At 35.8% G+C, this 21,855-nt stretch overlaps 1 protein-coding gene across 2 annotated transcripts in view; it reads left to right on the top strand.

Moving 5' to 3' along the window:
- Positions 1 to 21,855, top strand: part of VPS41 (VPS41 subunit of HOPS complex) — a 221,199-nt gene that overhangs the window by 78,878 nt on the left and 120,466 nt on the right. Inside the window, exons 5-7 of one of the 2 annotated variants that reach the window (XM_053655113.1) lie at positions 1,539 to 1,613; positions 9,492 to 9,554; positions 13,117 to 13,182. In XM_053655113.1, coding sequence (XP_053511088.1) covers positions 1,539 to 1,613; positions 9,492 to 9,554; positions 13,117 to 13,182 — 204 coding nt within the window. The remainder of the gene's footprint in view (positions 1 to 1,538; positions 1,614 to 9,491; positions 9,555 to 13,116; positions 13,183 to 21,855) is intronic. The other variant, XM_053655114.1, reaches the window with a different exon arrangement.

Here is a 21,855-nt window from a genome sequence, read left to right as displayed (position 1 = left end):
GGAGTCCTGGCTCTGTCATTTTTCTGTTGTGATTCTTATCCATGGTCTTGAGTTTATTCTCCTGTAAAGTAGATCAAATATCTGTTTTCAAGGCCTTTCCTCTTCTAACATTCTGGGAACTTTTTTTTTTTAATCCTTACACAAGAATGTATTTTTTGATTTTAGAAAGGGGTGGGAGAGAAACATTGATGTGAAAGAGAAACATCATTCAGCAGCCTCCCATAAGCACGCCTACCAGTTGAACCCTCAGCCTAGGTATGTGCTTTGACCAGGGATTGAACCCACAAACTTTAGGTGCATGTGATGATACTCTAACCAACTGAGCCACACTGGCCACTCTGGCCAGGGCCAATGTTTATATATACATTAATCCTTACCCGATGACATGCTTATTAATTTTAGAGAGAGGAATGGAGGGAAAGAGATAGGGAGAGAAACATCGATTGGTTACCTCTCATACACACCCTTACTGGGGTCCGAACCTGCAACCCAAGCATGTACCTTGACTGGGAATTGAACTAGCAAACTTTTGGTTTATGGGATGGAGCTCTTAACTAACTGAGCCACACTGGCCAGGACTAAGGTTAGATATTTTTAAAAAACTAATTTGCAAGCTCATGTTGTAATCCATGAAGGCTTACTTTTGGGGGTTACTTTGTTCTTGTCGTGTTTTGTGTAAAATAGTGGGGAGTTGCCATTATTTAAGAAGTAAAAAAAAAGAGTTTGTCATTTTTTATCCTCAATATTTACTGATTTATTTTTTACTTCTATTAGAATATCCACCTGCTTGAATATTTTAGTAAATAAACAGCTATATAGAGAACTGGAAAGCAGTGAAAAAAATTTAATGTACAGTTGTGTATTTATATTATATTTGGGAAAATACAGATGAAGTAGAAAGCCTAATGTGTATCTTCATAGATTTTCAAATTTGAGATTACTCAAAAGGATGGGGGGTAACAGGTAGTTAATATATAGTTAGTTAATATAGTTAGTTAGTTAGTACTTTCTGGATTTCCCCCAGAAAGTACTAAGCATAAAGTATAAATAAAAGTTGATTTAGTAATTTATAAGAGAAGAACAAATGGATTGTCTGGTGAACCAAAGTAAAACAACTAAAAATTTTTTTTACATCATGATTTTTATTTTGGCTTTTGTTTAGTTCTTTTAATGGATTTGGTTAGGAAAGAATTTTAGGAGTGTAGTGTGAATAGAACAAAACAAATAAAAAGGCATATAACAGTCCCGGCTGGTGTATCTCAGTGGATTGAGCACAGGCCTGGAACCAAAGGGTCGCCTGTTTCATTCCCAGTCAGGACACATGCCTGCGTTGCGTGCCAGGTCCCCAGTTTGGGGCAGGCAAGAGGCAACCACACGGTGTTTCTCTCCCTCTATTTCTCTTTCCCTTCCCCTCTCTCTAAAAAATAAATAAAATATTTAAAAAACTTAAATAAAAAGTCTATAAGATGTGAGAAAACTAACATTTGATTATCAATATGTATTTTCCTAAAGTTTTATGTGTGTGTGTTTTTTTATAGAGTCCCGTGAAGGTAAATCAGGTTAGCCTGGATGAAAGTGGAGAACACATGGGCGTGTGTTCAGAGGATGGCAAGGTATGACGCTGATGTGGTCACCTTAAAAGCATTCTTGCACTGAGGACTAGGCTGTTACCTAAGTCCAGGTGCTTGAAAAAGCACTCTGCTTCTTGTATACCTGCATTAGGAGAAACTTGGTTATTTTTGGGTATGGACTTGCTTCTGATTGCTCATAATTAAAGTAAAATATATTTTTTCACAAATGTGCCTTAGGAAAAGTAATTACAAGAATGTCAATAATATAACTAGTATTAAGCTGATTAACAGCTGTGGCAGGGGGACATGTCACCTTAATCATTACTGCTGTGCCACTTAGACTTTAGTGACTAGTCTGCAGTTCCAGTAGTTTAATGCCTTTCTGCCATAAATCCACAAAATTGGATTTTGTGGGCATGATTTCTGTGGGCTGGTGGTTTTCATTTTCACACAAGTTATGAATGTTTCTCATGAACTATAGAATCTTTTGATAAGCAATCATAGTTTATCAGAAGAATAAAGTGTCTTACAATAGTCACATTAAATAAATGTAAAATCAATATATGTACAGTTTTCTAAAAACCTGGCACCCACTTCCTCGATCGAGGACATACATCATTTGTGCAGTATATAACTAACAATTATCAGTGCCTCTTGCTGATGTTGAGCTGTGACATTTAGTGGTTGTGGTGATTGATTTTCTACTTATAAGAATGTCTTTTTTGTTTTTCAGTCAATGGAAGTCTTTTCTAATGTTGGTTTGCAATGATAAAATTCTCATGCACAATGCATTTAAGATACTTTTCTAAAATAACAGTTTAAGAAGAGAATGCATTAAGAATCATTACAGAACCTTACCCGATCCTGACTGAGGATAGCAGATTTTCTAATCTAATTTTTTATTTTTTATGTGATCTAAATTTAATGTGCCATTAGAATGAGTAAATTAAAAATGTCCTCAGTATAAAAGATTTATACCCATTTAATCTGTTAACAAAAGAAAAATGAAGCCTTCTTGACATTCAGGAATGCATTTTATGTATCTATGCCTAATGTTTCTTAAAGAGCTTTTGAAATAGTAATTAGAACACTTGTGCTTTTCAAAAAGCACTGTCAGATTTTATAGTACCTTCTGAAATTCTGCAATGAACCAGGCTGTCAAAGAGAGATTGTGGGAGGAGTTGGTATGTGCAGAAATTGAGGAGAATTATCCAAACCATTGAAACGTTCTTATATTTATATACTTGTGAGAAAGATCTTTATTTTCTTAACAATGAGGAATTCCTTCTGGGCTGTTACCAATTTAATTGAACTAATTTATTTAAAGAAAATAATCATTTTTCAAATTGAAAAAAAATTTTTTACTGTGATAGTTTGTCTAGAAATTTTCAAAGCTTTAAATGTTGAAGAATTATTATTTGGTGTGGCAGAGTGGATATTTTAACTACTTCTGGTGAATAATGAGATGACCCTCAGGTGTCTTGTAAGGTACACTTGACAGGCACCTCTGTTTTTCAATTTTAGTCAAATTTATAACTGCTGTATTTTTGTGTAGACCCATGATACCTTTTAAAAAGGTTTTCTTATATATTTTATTAGTAAAGGTGGAATTGCAAATAAGTATTTCAGGGCATATTTTTATGTAAGCTTGCCTTTACCATGGGGTTGGCTGGTATTGTGAAAATTGAGTAGCTAGCATAGAGTGACTTGGTAAACTGGTTAGTGATGACAGAGGTCATTACATAGATAGACTGTAAATATCTAGGTGAATGCATCTTAAAAGGACTTTGGTTTTTCTTTCTTTAGTGTATTAAGACTCCAAGATAATCATCTGTGTTCTGTTTCAAAGATAACCTTTGATATTTGTATTCAGTTTTAAAGTCATAATTCTAGCAGTTGTTTAAAATATATCTGTTTATTCAGCTGGTATTCATTTCTGTCTTTATTCCAGGGCTTTGCTGTGCTTGAATTCTAAATTTTGAGATACACTCACACATATGTTGTACGTGTATGGTTTCAGTTTACTGGCATACATTTTCAGTTAACTTTTTGATAAGTACATACAATATTTATTATTTAATTTCTTACATATATAAATATTACCTTAATACATATACTAGAATCAATTTAGTATAGAGTTCTGGGTTGAATAATTTTTCTTTCAAAATTTTGGACATGTTTTTCCCTTTTGTCTGACCTTCACTTTTGTAGACTTAACTGAGGCCTGTCTACTGTTATTCTTTCACAAAACCTTTTTAATTTTTTTCTTGTCCTGTCTTGGAGCTCAGACTAATAACAGTGGCAACAACAATGACAAACATCTCTTGTAATGCACTTTGCTAAACTATATCTTGTTTGGGTCTGCTTTCATTAATTTTGTCTGGAACATAGTAAGTTCTTTTGATCCATATTCTGAAATATTTTCATTTCAGGAAAGTTTACTTTACTTCTGATTTTGATTATTGCTTCAGTTCCATTTGTTTTCATTTCTTCAAAGAAACTTAGTAACGCTTATTCCGGAGGCAGTGTCATGCAGAGGCTAAGAGCAGAACTCAGTACTCTACCTGCCCATGTGGCGGAACCACTCTCCTGAACCATGGTGGGCATAATGTTTGCCCTCCTAGTACCTCCACTTCCTCAGCTGGGCAGTGAGCACAGTGGGAGTCCTGCCTGGGAATGTCTCAAGGTGCCAGGTGTATTGTGAGGTCTCAGCCTAGATTAACCATTTTTATTGCTAACCATTCATTTCTTAACCCATTGCATTTTGGCCTTTTTTCTGCCTACATTATTGTACCTAAACTTTTCAGGGTAGGAAGGTGAATGAATCAGCACTATTCACCCTTCCTCTCTTTTCTAAAATATATATGTTGTAAGAAAATTGGCCATATTATGTGGCATAACCCCCGCCCCCCACTACAAATGTGCTTTGCTTTCTCATTATTTTTATCCTCTTATTTTTTTGTAGTCAGGGAGAGTTCTTTTACTTGTTTGGTTCCTTTGCTGATTTGCTTTTCTTCCAGGGTCAACTTTACTTTCTGGAGTAGAATTTTATTTCATTTTTCATTTTTAATATTCCCCAAATCTTTCTCTCCTAGCTCTATTTTCATATCAGCCTGATCGATATTTAATTTTTATTACAACTTCTTATATATCATAGAGGGTCAGTCAGTATGATCTACTGTTTGAGTGAAATTACCTGCCCCTGGTTTTAGCTGTGTGATACCAACAAAGTTATTCATATCTCTCTGTGCCTTATTCTATTTCCAGCTCTATAAAATGAAGATAATAACCTAACTCATTGATTATCAGGAGGAATAAGTGAATTAATATATGTATATTGTTTGGGAAAGTACCTAGAGCAGAAGAAACACGTAGTAATTGTTAACTATTATCTTCCTTTCATTATCATCACCATCAATGACATCATTCTGTGTTTCTGTGCCAGATGCATGGAGGTCTTTTCTTATTCAAGTCACCAAAGAGTGTTCTACTTTTTCTTTCTTTTCTGGTTACTATTAAAACATTTTTAGAAGCATGGTTTTTCTCCCTCAAAATAGTTGAAATTTTGTTCTGCAGTATTCTTTTTATAGCCCGTGTGTGTGTGTGTGTGTGTGTGTGTGTGTGTGTGTGTGTGTGTTGCTTGTTCATTCATTTCAGAGCAAGAAGAGCTCTTTCTAAACCTCTGTTAGCAAAGAGATTGATGTCTGACTGCTATTGGCCATGCATGTTATCATTTTGGGTGTTGTAGAATCACTTCTTAGCTCCACATGGGCTCTGTTAATGAGTTCAGTTTCCTCTCACCAAAGGTAATCAGTTATGGCAGCTTCTCCAGAGTGAAATGGGAGCTTCTCTTGTCATCTCTCCCTGCTCTCTAACACTACAGGGGTAGAAAATATGAAAACCAGCAATTTCCCCACTGGTACCCTCCTTCACCTACCTCCATCAATATAATGACAGTTTGCATGGTCATCCCTGTTTGAAATGTTGACATGTTGTTATTGGGAAGCTAGGGTTTGAGAAACTGTTACAAGGGAAGTACCAGTTGGCAGGGTTGTCTGGCCCTCTCGCCACCTCACTCAGTCACTCTACATCAGATGACCTGTCACCCAATTCTCTGGTTAGCAAATACGTAGAAAAATATGCTAAGGTGCAGAAGGATACATACCTTATTGTTTCATGAGGGTAGCTTTTCTTTACTTCAGGTGGTAAAACATGTATCACATACCTTCTTTGCTCCTTACCATATGTCTCTATGGTTTTGTAGTTCAGTGAGAAATCCTGTAAGACTTTCCAGTAGTGCGACTATAGTCAGTTTTTCTGAATTTTCTATTTTCCTTCATTAGGTATTTTGGTGACAAATTGGAAGAGGTTTTTAGGGTTGCTATAGGGGATACCACTTCCAAAAGAATCCTCTCTGTGCTTCTTAGGTGAGCTCTTCCTAAAAACTTTCTAGGCTGTCATTCAGTGGAGTCTTTTCACAGATGAGCAGGATATTCACTGAAAAAATGACCAAGTAAGTAAGAAGGAGAGTGAGGAAATGAATGAGAATTATTTTGGATTTTATTAGTTTTATAATGTAACTGAGACCAGCTAGTTTGGGCTGTCTCATAAGTGAAATAAACTGAAACATCAAAGGTTTTACAAATCACCCTCTCGTACTGATAAAGTTTCTGAGATCTTGTGAAGTTATATTGTTTTGGTTTTTTATCCTGAAGGAAAAGGTAAGGACATTAAGGAAAATGTTATTTAGTTAAACGCAGTAATAGAGACTGACCTAATAGTTCGACCTTTGCCGCCTTCAGGAAACACTCGTCTAGTCCTGCTCTAGGTGTGACAGGACTTTTGCTTCTGACTAGTTGTCAAGAGTAGTGATGAGTGTCAGCCTGTTTGCTAGGAAATTCTTTGATTTGCTGTCTTTTCTTCAGTTTGGATTCATAATTTTTACAAGGATGTTTAGCTCTGGCAATTTATAATTTAATTTTTACCATTAGAGTCACAATCCTAATAACTATCTTCTCATTTACTGGTACCTCAGTCTTTTTTAACAGGCTTATGCATTATTTGTTTACATCTAAAATACTTTTCTCTGCAATGAACATCACTTAACTTTTATTCTTAATATCACTTTTTCCTTACTATAGACAGAAGGAAGTTTATCCTTTTGAATTAATAGTCTGCTTCATTTTTAAACCTCTGTGACAGAGTTGCATAATTCAAAGTCTAATATTCATCTTCAGTTTGGCAAATATTTGCTATTTTTGAATTTTTTCCTATTTTACTTTTATTATACTTCATATAGAAAGGTAAATTTCTTATTTGCAAATTTTAGACTATCTCACATGATAGTATATAGAAAAATAGGACTTGAAACATTTTTCTTGCTTTTGATGACCTTAGACAAGTTATTTTTTTCTGCAGAATCATCTGTTGAATAGGCATAATGGTGTTTGCTCTCATACCTAATGGTTTTGCTATCAGGACCAAAGGAGATAGGGATTTTCAGTGCTGACTATATCCTGTCAGTCACAGACCTCTAAAAATAGTTTCATCCCCCTGACCATGCCCCGCCCACCAAAAAGTTTAATTTGTCTAGGTTGGAGTCTAGCCATTAGTCACTGCAGTGCAGGCAGATTTCAGAACCACTGAGGTAAAGCATGTGGAAGCATTTAGAGATACGTTAGTAGTAGTAATACAGGATTTGACACAGGAACATGTCACATTGTTGTACAGAAGGGAAATAGCTTGTGTTGGAAGAATTTAAACTTCCTAATTCAACTTGAGATTCAACTGAGGTAACTAACTTCAGTAAGTTGACTACTTTTTGATTTACTCTCTTATGATTCAGATAATGTAGTACCACCCTTACATTTACCCAATTTCCTTGGATTTGAGGGGGATTGATCAGGGCAAACTTCACTTGGGTAAAGTGAAACTCTGAATGCAATGCTTTTCTTTCCTGCCTCTTAATCATCCTTTTACATAAGAAGTCTGTTACCTCTTCTGCATATACATTTGTGTAAAAGTAGTGATTTGATACCTTCTAAACAATGAGAAGGTGGTGGTGGTCAAAGATGTATTGTTATGTTAAGAATACATTCTGCCCTGGCTGGCGTGGCTCAGTGGATTGAGCACCAGAGGGTCACTAGTTCAATTCCCAGTCAGGGCACATGCCTGGGTTGCAGGCCAGGTCCCCAGTAGGGGGCATGTAAGAGGCAACCACACATGGATGTTTCTCTCCCTCTTTTTCTTTCTTCCCTTCTCTCTAAAAATAGATAAATAAAAATCTTTTAAAAAGAATACATTCTAAAAGACTACTTCAGGGTAAATCAGATTCCTTCTGTTACATTGTACCACGTGCTGTTCTTAGAACCCAAATAACACATTTAGCTTGGGGTTAAAATCAGTAGTCACAAAATGAATGGAGAGTCCAATAGATTTTAGCTTTTAGTGAGTAGATTTATCTCTAATAATTATAACAAGTAAATTTTCCTCTTTGAACTTTCAACAACAAATCACTCACATTTTACCAAGATTAAAACAAAAGAAATCAAAAGTTAGAATAGTTTTATATCTATTTAAGAAGTTGAATTTGTAATTAAATGCTTTTCACAAAGAAGCCATTAGATTCAGATGTCATCGCTAGTGAATTCTTACAGAATTTAAAGAAGGAATAATACCACTTTTCTAGAACCTAGGAAGAACAGTAAACACATCCCAAGAGTTGTGAAATAGTTCTGAATGGCCCTGATAGTTCCAAGTGTTTGAGGGCTTCTGGAATTCTTAGGCTCTACTAGTGACAGTTAACATTGATCAAAATCACATTGATCAAAATCACTTTGTAAAATAGTTTGGCTATCTGTTAAATGTGAACAGATGCATAACTTCTGACTCAACAGTTTCATTCCTAGTTATATAACTGTGTACATAAATGCACCAAAAGATTTGTGAAGAATATTTATTATTTCATTACCATAATAGCCCAAATCTGGAAACAACCCAGGTGATGGATGGAAGGTGGATGGTACATAAATTTCTTACATTGAAATACTACACAGCAGTGAAAAAAAATCAGCTATTGCTATATACAACAGTATGGGTAAATCTCACAAAGAAAATGTTGAGCAAAAGAAGCCTATGGTTTCATTTATATAAAATTTTAGCACCACCACATCTTACGTATGGTGATCAGTTTCAGAGTAGCAGTTAGTTTGTGTCTGGGAAGGGACACAAAGGAACTTCTCGGGTTCTCTTTCTTATTCTGGATGGTAGTTGCAGGGATGTGTTTATGTCATAAAGTTTGTGAAGCTGTAAATTTATCATTTGTACCCCTTTACAATATGTGTTATTTATTTTTCAAGTAAACAGCTCAGAAAATAGATAAGTATGAGTAAAGTAGCCTGGAACAACTTTAAGTAAGGCACTGATAAGTAGAAATTTAAATTATATGTTTATACATTCTTAATATATTCAGCATAAGATTGTAAATGAAGTACAGTGTGCCTAATCTTTATATGACTAAAAAATGAAGCTCTTTTTTCTTTTAAGGGAAGGAAAATTATTCTTTTAGGATATCCTATGAGAAGCTTATAAAAGGGTACTAATAACCCTTCATTCAATTTAATTTTAAAATAAAACCATTCATATAAGTTTTATTTTAAAAGTTGGCATCATTTAATTTAAAAAAATGTGTAGTGAGTAAAGGAAATTCTAACCATGAGATGCTTTAAAAAGCCTAATTGCAGTGGAGTTCTCTCACCCTATGAGAGTTGCTTCCATTGGATATATGATGAAGATCACAAGAGCCCTGGATTATTAAATGTTTTACTTTACTTTATTTTTTTGGAATTATGTGTTCTCACTGATTCAGCAGCCTTCTTTGTTGCTCCCATGGTGAAATGACAGGATCTGTTTCCTTTTCAGGTGCAAGTGTTTGGACTCTATTCTGGAGAAGAATTTCATGAGACTTTTGACTGTCCCATTAAAGTAGGTTTTCAGTAAGTTTTAATTTTTCTAAGGGTATTTATTCTCAATGAAGGCCATAAGGATTTTAATACTTTGAGTATTACCAATTTTCCATTAATTTTGTCAGTAAGCATTTATTAAACACGATATATTAGGTACTATTTGATGCTTTAAAGGAGCACAGGATGTGTGTTATGTGGTTGTGATCTCAGCTTATCCTCAAGAATATTCTTGTAGTGGGTACAGTGCTACACACACACACACACACACACACACACAACATCTGTGATTAGTGACTCAAGCTGGTAAAACAATATTAAGGAGCCCAAAGCTGAGGGCAGTTTCTTTTAGCTGTTTTTGTTAATGATGGCTTTAGATAGAGTGATGGTTGACTGGATTTTAGTAAATGGACAGGGCAGATGGAGAAGTTGGCTTTCCATGTGGAAGAACAATATAATAGAAATGGAGATGCTAGAAAGTTCAAATTGTGTTCAGGATGTGGCAAATAGTCTAGTGTAGATGGTGCATCAAATACTGACTTGGCAGGATTGTTATACAGGTACATGGGCTATATATTTAGGCTAAGGTATTTGGACTCTATCTGATAAATAAGGAGAAATTACTGAATGTTTAAGAGAAAAGAAGTGATATAAACTAAGCTAAGCTTAAGGAAAATTAATATGGCAACTGTATATAGTATAGATTGGGGGGCTGATAGCCACAATTGGCAGGAAAACCAGTTTTAGATAACAGTTTCATCAGTTAAAGTGATTATTGCAGTGGGGAAAGGAAAAGGTCATTTATTGTTGTCACTTGTTTATTCTAACATTTATGGATTGACAGGTAAAGGGGAGATAGGGTCAGATAGTCAAATTTGATGTTTAGAAAGTCAAGTCTGTCACGATAAAGGGTGATTTAAGGAGGAAAGTGACTGATTTAAGGAGGGCAAGAGACAATTTGGAAGGCTAATGCAGTACTGTAGGCAAGGGCATCACAGGATATCAGTAAAAAGAGCAACAGTGAGGCCCGGATGGGTATCTCAGTGGTAGGAGCATTGTCCTACCATGGTTGTGGGTTTGAACTCTGGTCAGGGCACATACAAGAAGCAACTAATGAATGCATAAATAAGTGAAACAACAAAACTGATGTTTCTCTTTCTCTCTCTCTTCCCCCCACCCCTAATATCAACAAATAAAAAAAATTTAAAAAGAGCAATAGTGAATATAGGCATACCTCAGAGATATTGAGGGTTTGGTTCTAGACCACTGTAATAAAGCAAGTTTGGCAATAAAGAAAGTCATAATCTTTTTGCTAGTGGAGGGTCTTGACTTCAGTTTCTGAAAAGCACAGCTATGAAGTGCAATAAAATGAGGTACGCCCATATTCAAGATGGAGTAGAAGAAATGAATTTAGAAAGCCTTTGGGAGGTAGCCTTAAGCCTTAGTGATGGATTTGATGAGAGTGATGAAAGGTGAAGGAGATGAGGGTAAATCTAGGTATATGCTGTGGCATTGGTGTGGGAATGCCATCTTGCAAATAAAGGGTGATTTGAGTAAGGACGTTGCTGATTGGGTTTAGATAGCTGTAGCATATTATAGAGACTTTGGAAACGTGATTGTGGAGCTCAGGGTGGAGATTGGGCCTAAAAACACAAAGTTGATAACCAGAGCTGAGTAAAATGAAGCCACTTTTAAAGATATCTAATATCTAGTACTTCTAGAAGTCTAGATGATGAAATTAAAGTCAGGTAGTGGGGTGGGGGTGTGGGGGGTGTGGTGAATGACAGCAAGGGATCTAAGAAGAATCAGTTAGAAGGAAGACAGGAGACCCAGAAGAGTGGTGTTGGGAAGCTGAAGGAGAGAGGGTTTCCAAAAGGAATTAGTGGGCAGCAGTGTTGGAAGGCAGTGTGGAGATCACACAAGGTGAGAATGGAAACGGAATTTTATTTGGTAATTGTGAAGGCATTGGTGGCCTTAGTGAGGACAGTTTCAAGAGTAAGAGAGTCACCATATATTACAAAGTAAATTCATGATAAAGAAGATATCAATAACTTCTTTAGATAGATAGTTATTTCATGATAGAAATAACTAGTATAGACTCTTCTTTCAAGAAATTTGGTAATGAAGAAGAGAGATCATCTGGTGGGTAGAGAGAGGTCAGTCCCCAGTGATTTCTACAGATCATGTTTTGGTAGATGGCAAAGAAAAAAAAAGAACAGTAGCAGGGGATCATTGTAAACAAAGGGAAGGGAATACTTAGTGGAACAGCAGAAAGGAATGTGAGACACCATGCAGGGATAGAGAATAGCCTTGGGAAAGAGTCCTGCAACCTCTGCCTGTGAGACAGGCATGGAGATGAGTTGAGCCCAACTACTGCTAAGTTGTGGGGGTGAAGGAGAAGTGATTAGGGGCAGTAACCCTGATGGCCTTGTTTTTTTAGCAGTGAAGGAGAGAAAGGGTAAGATAATGTGACTGAGTTGCATAGAGGATGTCTGGAATAATAGTTGCTACCTAGGGTTACATATTACAAGAACACTAGAAATACTCTTATGAGAGGGTTAAAGAATGTTTAACAACGGAATGAATATATGATTTCATCAGTATCTAGGGTGGATTAGAAAAGCGTTGAAGGGAAGAAGGGCTAGCCTGGGAGGGAGGAGTATTTAGAGAAATGAGGGGTCCTTCCAGAAGTCCTAAAATGACAGTGTAGGACGAGTAATTTATTCTGTTGGAAATGGAAGTTTATAAGAACATAAAATGTATTTAGTTGAAGGCTTATGAAAGTATACTTGTGTGGATTTTTTTAATGCCTGGAAATAGTCTATATGTTAAGTTAGGGTAAAAAACAAAATGTATTGGTGATTACATATATGCAGGCTTATAGCAACAGAAGGAGGGTCCCTCAAATAGTCTGGCACTGAGTGGTGCTACTGCACCTTCAGAAAGACACTGGCAAATGAAGTGGGAAGTGATGAAAGATGGAACAGCTTGGGGAGAAACCCCAATCCAGCATAAGGGATTGGGAAGAGACTGGCTGAGTGGAAAACGAATGAGAATCAGGGGGACGAGAACTGAGGCTGGAGCTAAAAGAGAAGATCCTGAATGGTTAGCTCCGTAACTGTTGGGTCCTGCAGCTCTTTGATGTAGCTACACTAAGTGTCCACGAGACTGCATTGCCCTACCTGTTCCACTTGGTGCCTTCAGTCATTGGAAGGCATCCTGGATAAGGAAAGAGCTAGTTGGGTTCTTTCTCTGGGATCCTTCCATGAACTATATTCAGTTGCAAGCATTTGTGACATCTTTCTACCTTGATTGGCCTACTTTGCATTCTATATGGAGAGAGTGCCTACTTAGAGTCCTCACTCAGCCAAAACTAGATCTAGTGTTCACTCTAATCTTTTAGCTTTGACCTGGCTTCATAGCAGAAATCTTTTCACACAAGAGCAAAACTCCGACATCCTCATTATTACCTGAATAGATTACTTCCTACCATGATAGAAGGATAATTTTTAGATCATACTCCGTATAGTGTATAGAGTTTTTATACTTTGCCTTAACCATGTTGGGTCCTTGTTCCTTTGTAGATCATTGCTGTGCATCCACATTTTGTGAAATCCAGCTGCAAGCAGTTTGTGACTGGAGGGAAGAAGGTAAACACTGTTTGCCATCATGTGCAGTCTTTGGTGGCAGGGGTGGGGTTTGCTCTTTCATTTATCCTTAATATTTTTAATGTGTGACTATTCATTAGGAGATATTTTGAGAAATAACAATGTAACCCTAAGAGCATCATCTACTGGGGGAGGTGTGGCCCCAGTGTTTCTCACCAACATTCCTTTGGAGTGGCTTCAGTGCAAGGCAGAAAGGGGTAGGTCGTGTGTTACTCAAACTCAGGCCTCTGTTATCTTTAGGCTTTAGCCTCATTAGCCTCATATAAAAGCCTCTGTGGGATTCACCAGTGGGAATTGCAGATTTAATCATTCTGTAGTTTACATGTACAGTTGATTTACTCCTAAAAAAAGTAACTTATTTTTGTTAATCTCAGGAAAGGGTAGCTTTAAAATTCCTCTTGCGAAAGTAGTTTTTACTGAATCCTCTTCATGTAGCACATGTTATGTCAGATCTAGCATAAATTTATTAAGCTATACTTTAAAGTCATGCATTTTTTTTATTTAAAACTAAGTAGGGATAAAGAATGCTGAGATACTTTTTCTGTTTGTTTTTTAAGTGACTTAAAACAATACACTTTTATCACCTCACAAAAATATAAAATTCAAAAATTAAAGCATGGCTTGCCTTGCATGGTTCTGGCTCAGGATCCTTCATGAGGTTTCAGTCTAGATTTTGGTTGGGGCCACAGTTATCAGAAGGCCTGACTAGGGCTGGAGAATCTAATTCTAAGATGTCTGCTGTCTTTTAAATAATAATCTTCATAAAATATTGACAACTTAAATATTTATAAATTATGGTGTTTTAAAATTTTTCCTAGTGTGGGATATAGTTTTGAGCTCCAGTTTCAATTTCAGGAGTTAGAGATTTTACAGTTGTGCCCTATTTCTGAAATGAAAGAACATATTAGAGATATTATGACTAGTGATGCCCAAGGAGTAGGATTCAGACTCTGAAGATGATATTTTTCTCTGTTGGTTTGTATTCTTAATAATCAGCTGATTAGTGGAGTTTAATGATTGCTTTTATCCTGTGATGATATATCTATAGTCTCATCAAGTTTGCCACGGTTTTCCTACATGAATGTCTTGTTAAACCTGCAGTATACCTGGCTTAACTATGCCAATAACACAGTCTCCATTATTCTACTTAGCATTTGATATCATTTATAGACATCTATAGAAAGGACAGTGTGAATGTAGCTGTTTGGGCCAGAGCTCATTGAGTATATAAATGGACATTGTGTAAACAACAGAGAAGTCCATCATCTAAGGACAGATGAGGTAACATGGAAAGAAATTAGAATTTATAGTAAGATATACACTCTGATCAGCAAGCAGTAAAATAAGTAGAATTCACAGAATGCTGAAACAGGAAAGAAAATAATGATTTTTGGTTCATATCTTTGGTTATCATTGACTGCTTGACAAGTTTTTCTATGTTTAGTGTCAATGAGAACATTCTCATATCTCCTTCTTCCTTATTCAGTTCTTCAGAAACACATTCTATAGACATTTCTTCCCAAGCACAAAAAGGTGTTTAATTAAGTGTATACAGAATAAAAACAGTTCAGATCATCTGGTGAAAACTTTCAAGTGTTAAGGTAGTATTTCTAATTAAAATAATTTAAAAGGAAAAAAATACTACAGGTTTAGTATATTGTATAAAGGGCTTCGTTTATTGGTCATGATAAAAGTATATGTATGGTGTTTTGGATGAGATCGGGTACATTCAGGGTGGTATGGCCGTAGACTATGTATGGTGTTTTGAAGAATCATACAATTATAGAGTTGTTCAATCATCACCATAATGTAATTTTAGAACATTTTCTTTATCCCAGTAAAGAAACCTTATACCCACTAACATCATTCTCTATCTCCTTTCTTCCCCTTCTCAGCCCTAGCCAACCACTAATTTACTTCATTTGTATATAAATTTGCTCTCTCTGGATATTTCATTTAAATGATGGATATTTTGTGTAAATGGACTCATATAGTGTTTAGCCTTCTTATTTGACTTCTTTCATTTATTTTCTAGGTATGTCCGTATTATAGCATGTTTCAGTACTTCATCTTTTTTATGACCAAATCATATTTCATTGTATGGATATATCATACTTTACTTAGTGATTTGTCAGTTGATGTACATTTGAGTTGTTGCCTCCTTTTGACTATTAGGGATAAAGCTGCTGTGAACATTCATGTACAGCTTTTTGTGTGGCCATGCATTTTCATTCGTTTTGGGTTGTGGAATTGTTGTTGTGTGGTAACTCTATGCTGAACACTTTGAGGAGTTGTCAAACTGTTTTCAAGAGTGACCACACCATTTTACATTCTCATTAGCGATGTGTGATGGTTAGTTTTCCACGTTATTGCTAACACTCAGTTTTATCTCTCGTTGATGATAACCATCTATTGGGTGTGAAATGGTATGTTGTTGTTTTGATTTTCATTTTTTTAATGACTACTAATGTTGAGCATCTTTTTGTGTACTTATTGGCCATTTGAAATTTTTTTGGAAAAATGTCAATTTGAATTTTTTGCCCATTTTTTGATTGTACTATTTGTCTTTTTACTATACAGTTGTATATATTCTTTATATATTATGGATACATGTTTCTTATCTACATGTGACTTGCAAATATTTTCTCCCAATATGCAAGTTGTCTTTTCACTTTATCGATGTGATATTTGAAGTATAAAAGTTTAATTTTGATGAAGTCCCATTTAATTTTTTTCTTTTGACACTTGTGGTTTTGGTGTTATATTTAAGAAGTCATTGCCTAATTCAAGGTCATGAAAACTTAACACTTGTATTTTCTTCTAAGAGTTTTATAGTATTAACTCTTACATTTAGCTCTAGAATCCACTTTGATTTATTTTTTGTGTATGGTATAACGAAGGGGTTCAAATTCAGGCTTTTGCATGTCCAGTTGTCCTAGGACCATTTGTTGAACAGACAGACTTTTTTCACCATTGTCTTGGCCCCTTTGTAAAAAATCAGTTAACCATAAATTTCCGAACTTTCTTTTTTAATGATCTGTGTATCTGTTCTTGTACTAGTATTCCTTTTAGAGCCACTATTTTTGCTTTATAATTGCTTATTGGTTAACAAATACATTCCTCTTCAGGCATTTTTATTTTGAGTTCTTTCCCTTTAAAAAGCCATACTTTCTTCTATTTATGTTAGGGGCTTGTAAATGGTTCCTTTGTGCCTTCAGAGACTTAAAACATACAAACTATTGACTGATTTCTTTGGCTACATTAACATTTATTATGTAAATGTGTATTTAGTTAGTAGTAAAAAGTAGTGTATATTCAATAAACTATAGTGACCTCTTTGTATACAGTTAAATAACTATAGAGATTTCCAAAATGTGCACCAGTGGGGTATGGTTTGCAGAAATCTCCAAAGAAAGTTCTTTCTTCTGTATGTGTATGCACTTTTAAAGATTATTCAAGCCATATAGTATTGGCATTTGTATGTTTTGTTAGTTTTAAAATAGATTTATTTAATTGAAGATATTTTAGGAGATATATATATATATTTTTTTTTAGAGGGGAAGAGAGGGAGAGAAACATCAGTGTATGGTTGCCTCTCATGTGTCCCCTGCTGGGAACTGGCCTGCAATCCAGGCATGTGCCTTGACTGGGAATCGAACCGCGATCCTCTGGTTCACAGGCCTGTGTTCAATTCACTGAGCTATACCAGCCAGGGCTAATATATTTCTGATTTCATTAAGGAGTGTATCTTTGATTTTAAAAACTAAGAAAAACGTTTTTAATTAAGTAAGGGGAACTGTTGTAAAATAATTATTTTCATCCTAAAGTGTTAGCACATTTTTAAGAAGAGTTGTTTTGATTTTTTTAAATAACCAAGTTACAGTATTTTAGACCTTTGAAAAATGAAAAAAGCAAAGATTTACATTGGCTCACTCATAACACTGATCATTCCAACTGTACTTTTCATCTAGCGTCATAAACTAGGAGAACAAGTTTGAAGAGTCCAACATTTAGCAAATGGTGTTCACCTTGCAATAATTATATATTGTAGATATCAAGACCTCTCTCTTTAGAACAGATGGCAGACCAAGGGAAGAAAAAACAAGTAAAGATAAATATCATGTAACTGAGATGTTAAGATCTTCTACCTTTAAGAAATAATTTAATTTTCAAAAAAATTTTGGAGGAAGGCCTAGCCAGATGAAGGTGTAATGTAGAATGAAGGTATTCCTAACGCTTAAGAACACTGATCTTCGATAGAGTGACAGGCAAATGAATCTTGGAATTATATGTCAACTTCTGTAAACATAGGTGAAAGTTAACAGAGGGTAGAGAGGTGAAGTAGGAAAAATAGAAGTCCCACGATGAGTATTCATGCTGCTATTTCATGAGACTATTTGAAAGAGATGTCTACTTTAATATTTTACTTGTTTTGATTTTATTAAAAATTTCAGTTCCTTAAAAGCATTTTTAAAAGTAATTAGAACATACATTTCAGAATAGCCCTGTAAAACAGTGATATAGGAGAAAAGGCCTGATACTGTAGTTTGATACATTTGTTGATATTTCCTTTAAAGGTTTCAGCTTCTTAGTTCTTTAGTCCTTATCCACCAGGGACTAGGAAGAAGAGGCTCTAGTTCTGTATGGCATAAACTTTAATTTTAGGTTTTCAAGGTAACTTCTTAGCAGTTGAATACCATATCTAGGTCTATGGACTATGGTCTGACACATGAGCATATAGAAAGCTTATTTTAAATTCTGCTTTGTTTCCATGTTGGAAAAAAAAAAGAAAAAGCACGTTTCTTTTTTTTTTTTAATATTTATTTATTTTTTGAGAGAAGGGAAGGGAAGGAGAGAGGGAGAGAAACATCAATGTATGGTTGCCTCTTATGCGTCCCTTGCTGGGAACTGGCCTGCAACCCAGGCATGTGCCCTGACTGGGAATCGAACCGTGATACTCTGGTTCACAGGCCCGCACTCAATCCACTGAGCTACACCAGCCAGGAGCACGTTTCTTAAAAGTGCCATTGGAGAGAGCTTTCAAACATGTGAACCGTTTTTTTTAAGTGTAACCTCCTTATGTAGCAAGAATTCTAGTACATGAGCATATTAATGAAGTTACTGTTTTAGAAATAAGTCTGCCAAGCAGATCTTGTCTGGATTTTTTTTAATTGCTCAACTTTCTCCATCAGCAGGTAAATTTAGCTTCCTACAACCTTTACCTCTGAACTTTGAAATACACTTTATAATAACTGGTTCTACTGCTTTGACAAATTATTAAATTGTCACAGTGCTGGTTGTAGCAGAGTTCATTTTTAGAAATAAGATAGTCAGCTGTTTGGTGTTGTGGTGGGACAGAATGAGAGAGCCTGGCCACAGGACAGGTTGCTTTGTAAGCTGGAAAATGTCACTCAGCAAATGAGGGAAGGACTTGTGTGAATGAAGTAAGGAAAAGAGTCTCTCACAGATTAGGGCTGAAGGGTTGTGGCAAATTTTCCCTGAAGGACAGAGGTGGTAGCATCAACTAGTTTCTGTAAGTTTCCAATGGTGATTTGCAACAGCAAGTTTCATTTTAAATCCTATTTGGAAGAGGATTTAATAGTGTAGCTTTTTGTAATAGTTCCATCTTCTTAGACTTCAGACAGCCTGAACCACTGTGAGCATTAAACATGGGAATGTAGTGGTGCTTCCTCATGTGTTTTCTTATCTTCTGGTCAGATTGGAACTAGGGTCAAAAGGGATTTGACATCAGTTATGCCTTTTGGTCTGCTGTCCAGTGGATCTCCAGGATGATATTTCTGCAAGTGGTCAGATGCTTGATTTTAGGCAGCCTTGTATATACAAACTTTTCTTGCATATTACTCCACAGGCAACTGTCAGTTTTATGTACTAGTGGTTTCATGTTGAACCACTGTAAATAAATACCTTAAATTTTACTGTGTGCTGTGCTATACATTGTGGTTCCATTCTTAGAAATTTATTTCATGCTTTAACCATATTAAGATTGATTAAAAACCACCAATTAATGAGAGGTTAAAACAAACACAGTGTTTACAAACATTTTTTATATATGTAAAACCAAGTTGTAAAATAACTGTATTATAAAAGTATATTTGGGTATTTTTTTATGTACCAAACTGAAGCTAAAAATAGAAATCCAGTGATGAAAATAGAGATTATGTTTAGTCTCGAAAATAGGTGTTCTTTGTTGCTTTCAAAATTAAGCTTGTCTCAAATATTACTGAATAATTACTTTTTTCAGGTCAATATGTAGGACTCCCAAAGTCTTTGAGATGGATCCATGGCAACTTTATTTTCCTCAGTGATTCTTCTTGTTTCATATCCATCAAAAAGCCTGTTGAGAATGGAAGCCCTTTTCCTTTAATGAGTTCAGCTAACTTTTTCATATGTAATGTCTCCATATGGATTGCATCATCCTCCTGAACTCTGGTGGTAGGCCTACTGTCTGTCTCCTCAGAGCAATCAAACTATCTTTGCTCCTGCAGAAAGTATTTTCCTTTGCATATTGAGAATGCTGTGTTTGTTCTTAAATATTTTGAATAGTGAGTGACCACATCCCATTTGCCAATTTAATATACAAAGATAGTTTATTGTTCTATTTTGTAACTTCTTTGCATTATTAGTGATTTTGGGCATTTTTACTTACTAGCCACTTACATAGGTTCCTTTGTGATTTGTCTGCTTGCATGCTTTGCTTGGAGCAGCTTTTAATACTGCCATAGAAGCCCAGATAATGAAGACTGTCCATTTGATATTTATCGCCAGTTTGAGTGCAAATTATTGCTGCTTACTGAATAGCCTGTGGCCTTTTCTCCAATTTTGGCTAGATCTGGAATAATTATTTTTTCTCCCAGAGGCTTTATGTAGGAGTCATAATGAGCCTTTAGAGTAGACACCGAAGTGTATAAAAGAGGACAAATATATTCTACTACGCAGATGTGCATCTGCCCCAAACCGTCAGTCCTGCTGCTCCCGCAGAGGCTGTTAAGCTGTTAAGGACAGGCCAGTGCCCCCAGTTACAGGCAGGTTTACCTGCCTTGGTTTCTTCTGTAATGTTCTTACCTTTTGTTTTTCTCCTGTTTCTTTTCTTCCTTTTTTTGATTAAAGAAAGGCTATGTATATGTAACATATATACTTAATTTTTTAAAGATTTTATTTATTTAATTTTAGACAGAAGGTATGAGAGGGAGAAAGAGAGGGAGAGAAATGTCAATGTGTGGTTGCCTCTCTGTTGCCCCAACTGCATGTGCCCTGACTGGGAATCAAACTGGCAACCCTTTGGTTTGCAGGCTGGCACTCAATCCACTGATTCACACCAGCCATGGCTATCTACCTATCTATCTATCTATCTATCTATCTATCTATCTATCTATCTATCTATCTATATGTATGTGTGTGTGTATGGGTATGTGTGTGTGCGTATGGGTATGTGTGTGTGTATATATATATATATACACACACATACCCATTTTAGAGAGAGAGGAAGGGGGGAGAGAGCGGGAGTAAGAGAGAGACATCAGTTCATTGTTCCACTTATTTATGCATTAATTGGTTGATTCTGGTATTTTCCGTAACCAGGAATTGAACCACAGCCCTGGTGTATTGGGATGATGCTGTAACCAACTGAGCTACCTGGCCAGGGCTAAACATTTTGCTTTTCTTTTCTCTTCTTTTTAGATTTTATTTATTTATTTTTAGAGAGGGGGAAGGCAGGGAGAAAGGGAGGGAGAGAAACATTGATTGGTTGCCTGTTGCTAACACCCTGACCAGAGACCAGGTCACAACCCAGGCATGTGCCCTGACTGGCAGTCAAACTGGCAACCTTTTGCTTTTGGGGACAGACAGTGCCCAACTAACTGAGCTACACTGGTCAGGGCTTGCTTTTCTTTTACTTAATTGAAGTACTTGTTCAAATACATAAACTTGTGTGTTCATGTGACTTTTTTTATTAGTCAAGACTTAGCAATATTATATTGTTTTCATGTCCTTGATGTGCAAAATCTCACTTCAGTCATCTGTGATTGAGATTATGCATAAAATTAGAGATATTTGTTCATCACATAGAGCATTAATTCAAGTTTACTTACAGAGCAGATGACTTTTGTGTTGTCTTTGGCTGCTGAAAGGTTCAATCTTGAACCCAGCCCTGGGAAATAAAGCCTCAGGCAGCTGCAAACTGAAAAATTGACCCAAGATGTTTGAACAGCCAGATCTATTAAATGTGTGGAATTCATAATGGAAGTTTAGTTTTGGTTTGGTTTCAGTGGTAAATTGTTTTAAAATGCCCCCTTTGTTTCTGAAATCACATTTGTGATTGTTTGCATATGCAGAAATTGCAGATCACTAGTTTAAGTAGGGGTCTACCTCATATGCTGGCTACAGTAGGTTCCTAAATCCATACAGGTGAGCAGGTAAATACATAGATTTAGAGCCATCAGTTATCACAAGTTTATAATATAAAGGAAACTGCTCCTAAGTGGCACTGCTAGTGTTCAGTTTCTTTTGTTCACCTTGAACCCATAGCTTGGATTTCTTGGTCACTGAATTGACTCTTCCTTATGTTGATACTGAGTCTTTTTAAATTTAAAAACATTATTCTATCTATATAATTGTCACAGGATTAGTTAACTCCTA

Source organism: Artibeus jamaicensis, unplaced genomic scaffold, assembly GCF_021234435.1.
Source record: "Artibeus jamaicensis isolate MK-2021 breed Jamaican fruit bat unplaced genomic scaffold, CSHL_Jam_final contig_924, whole genome shotgun sequence".
Lineage (NCBI taxonomy): Eukaryota > Metazoa > Chordata > Mammalia > Chiroptera > Phyllostomidae > Artibeus > Artibeus jamaicensis.
This window is presented reverse-complemented; position numbering and strand designations above follow the sequence as displayed.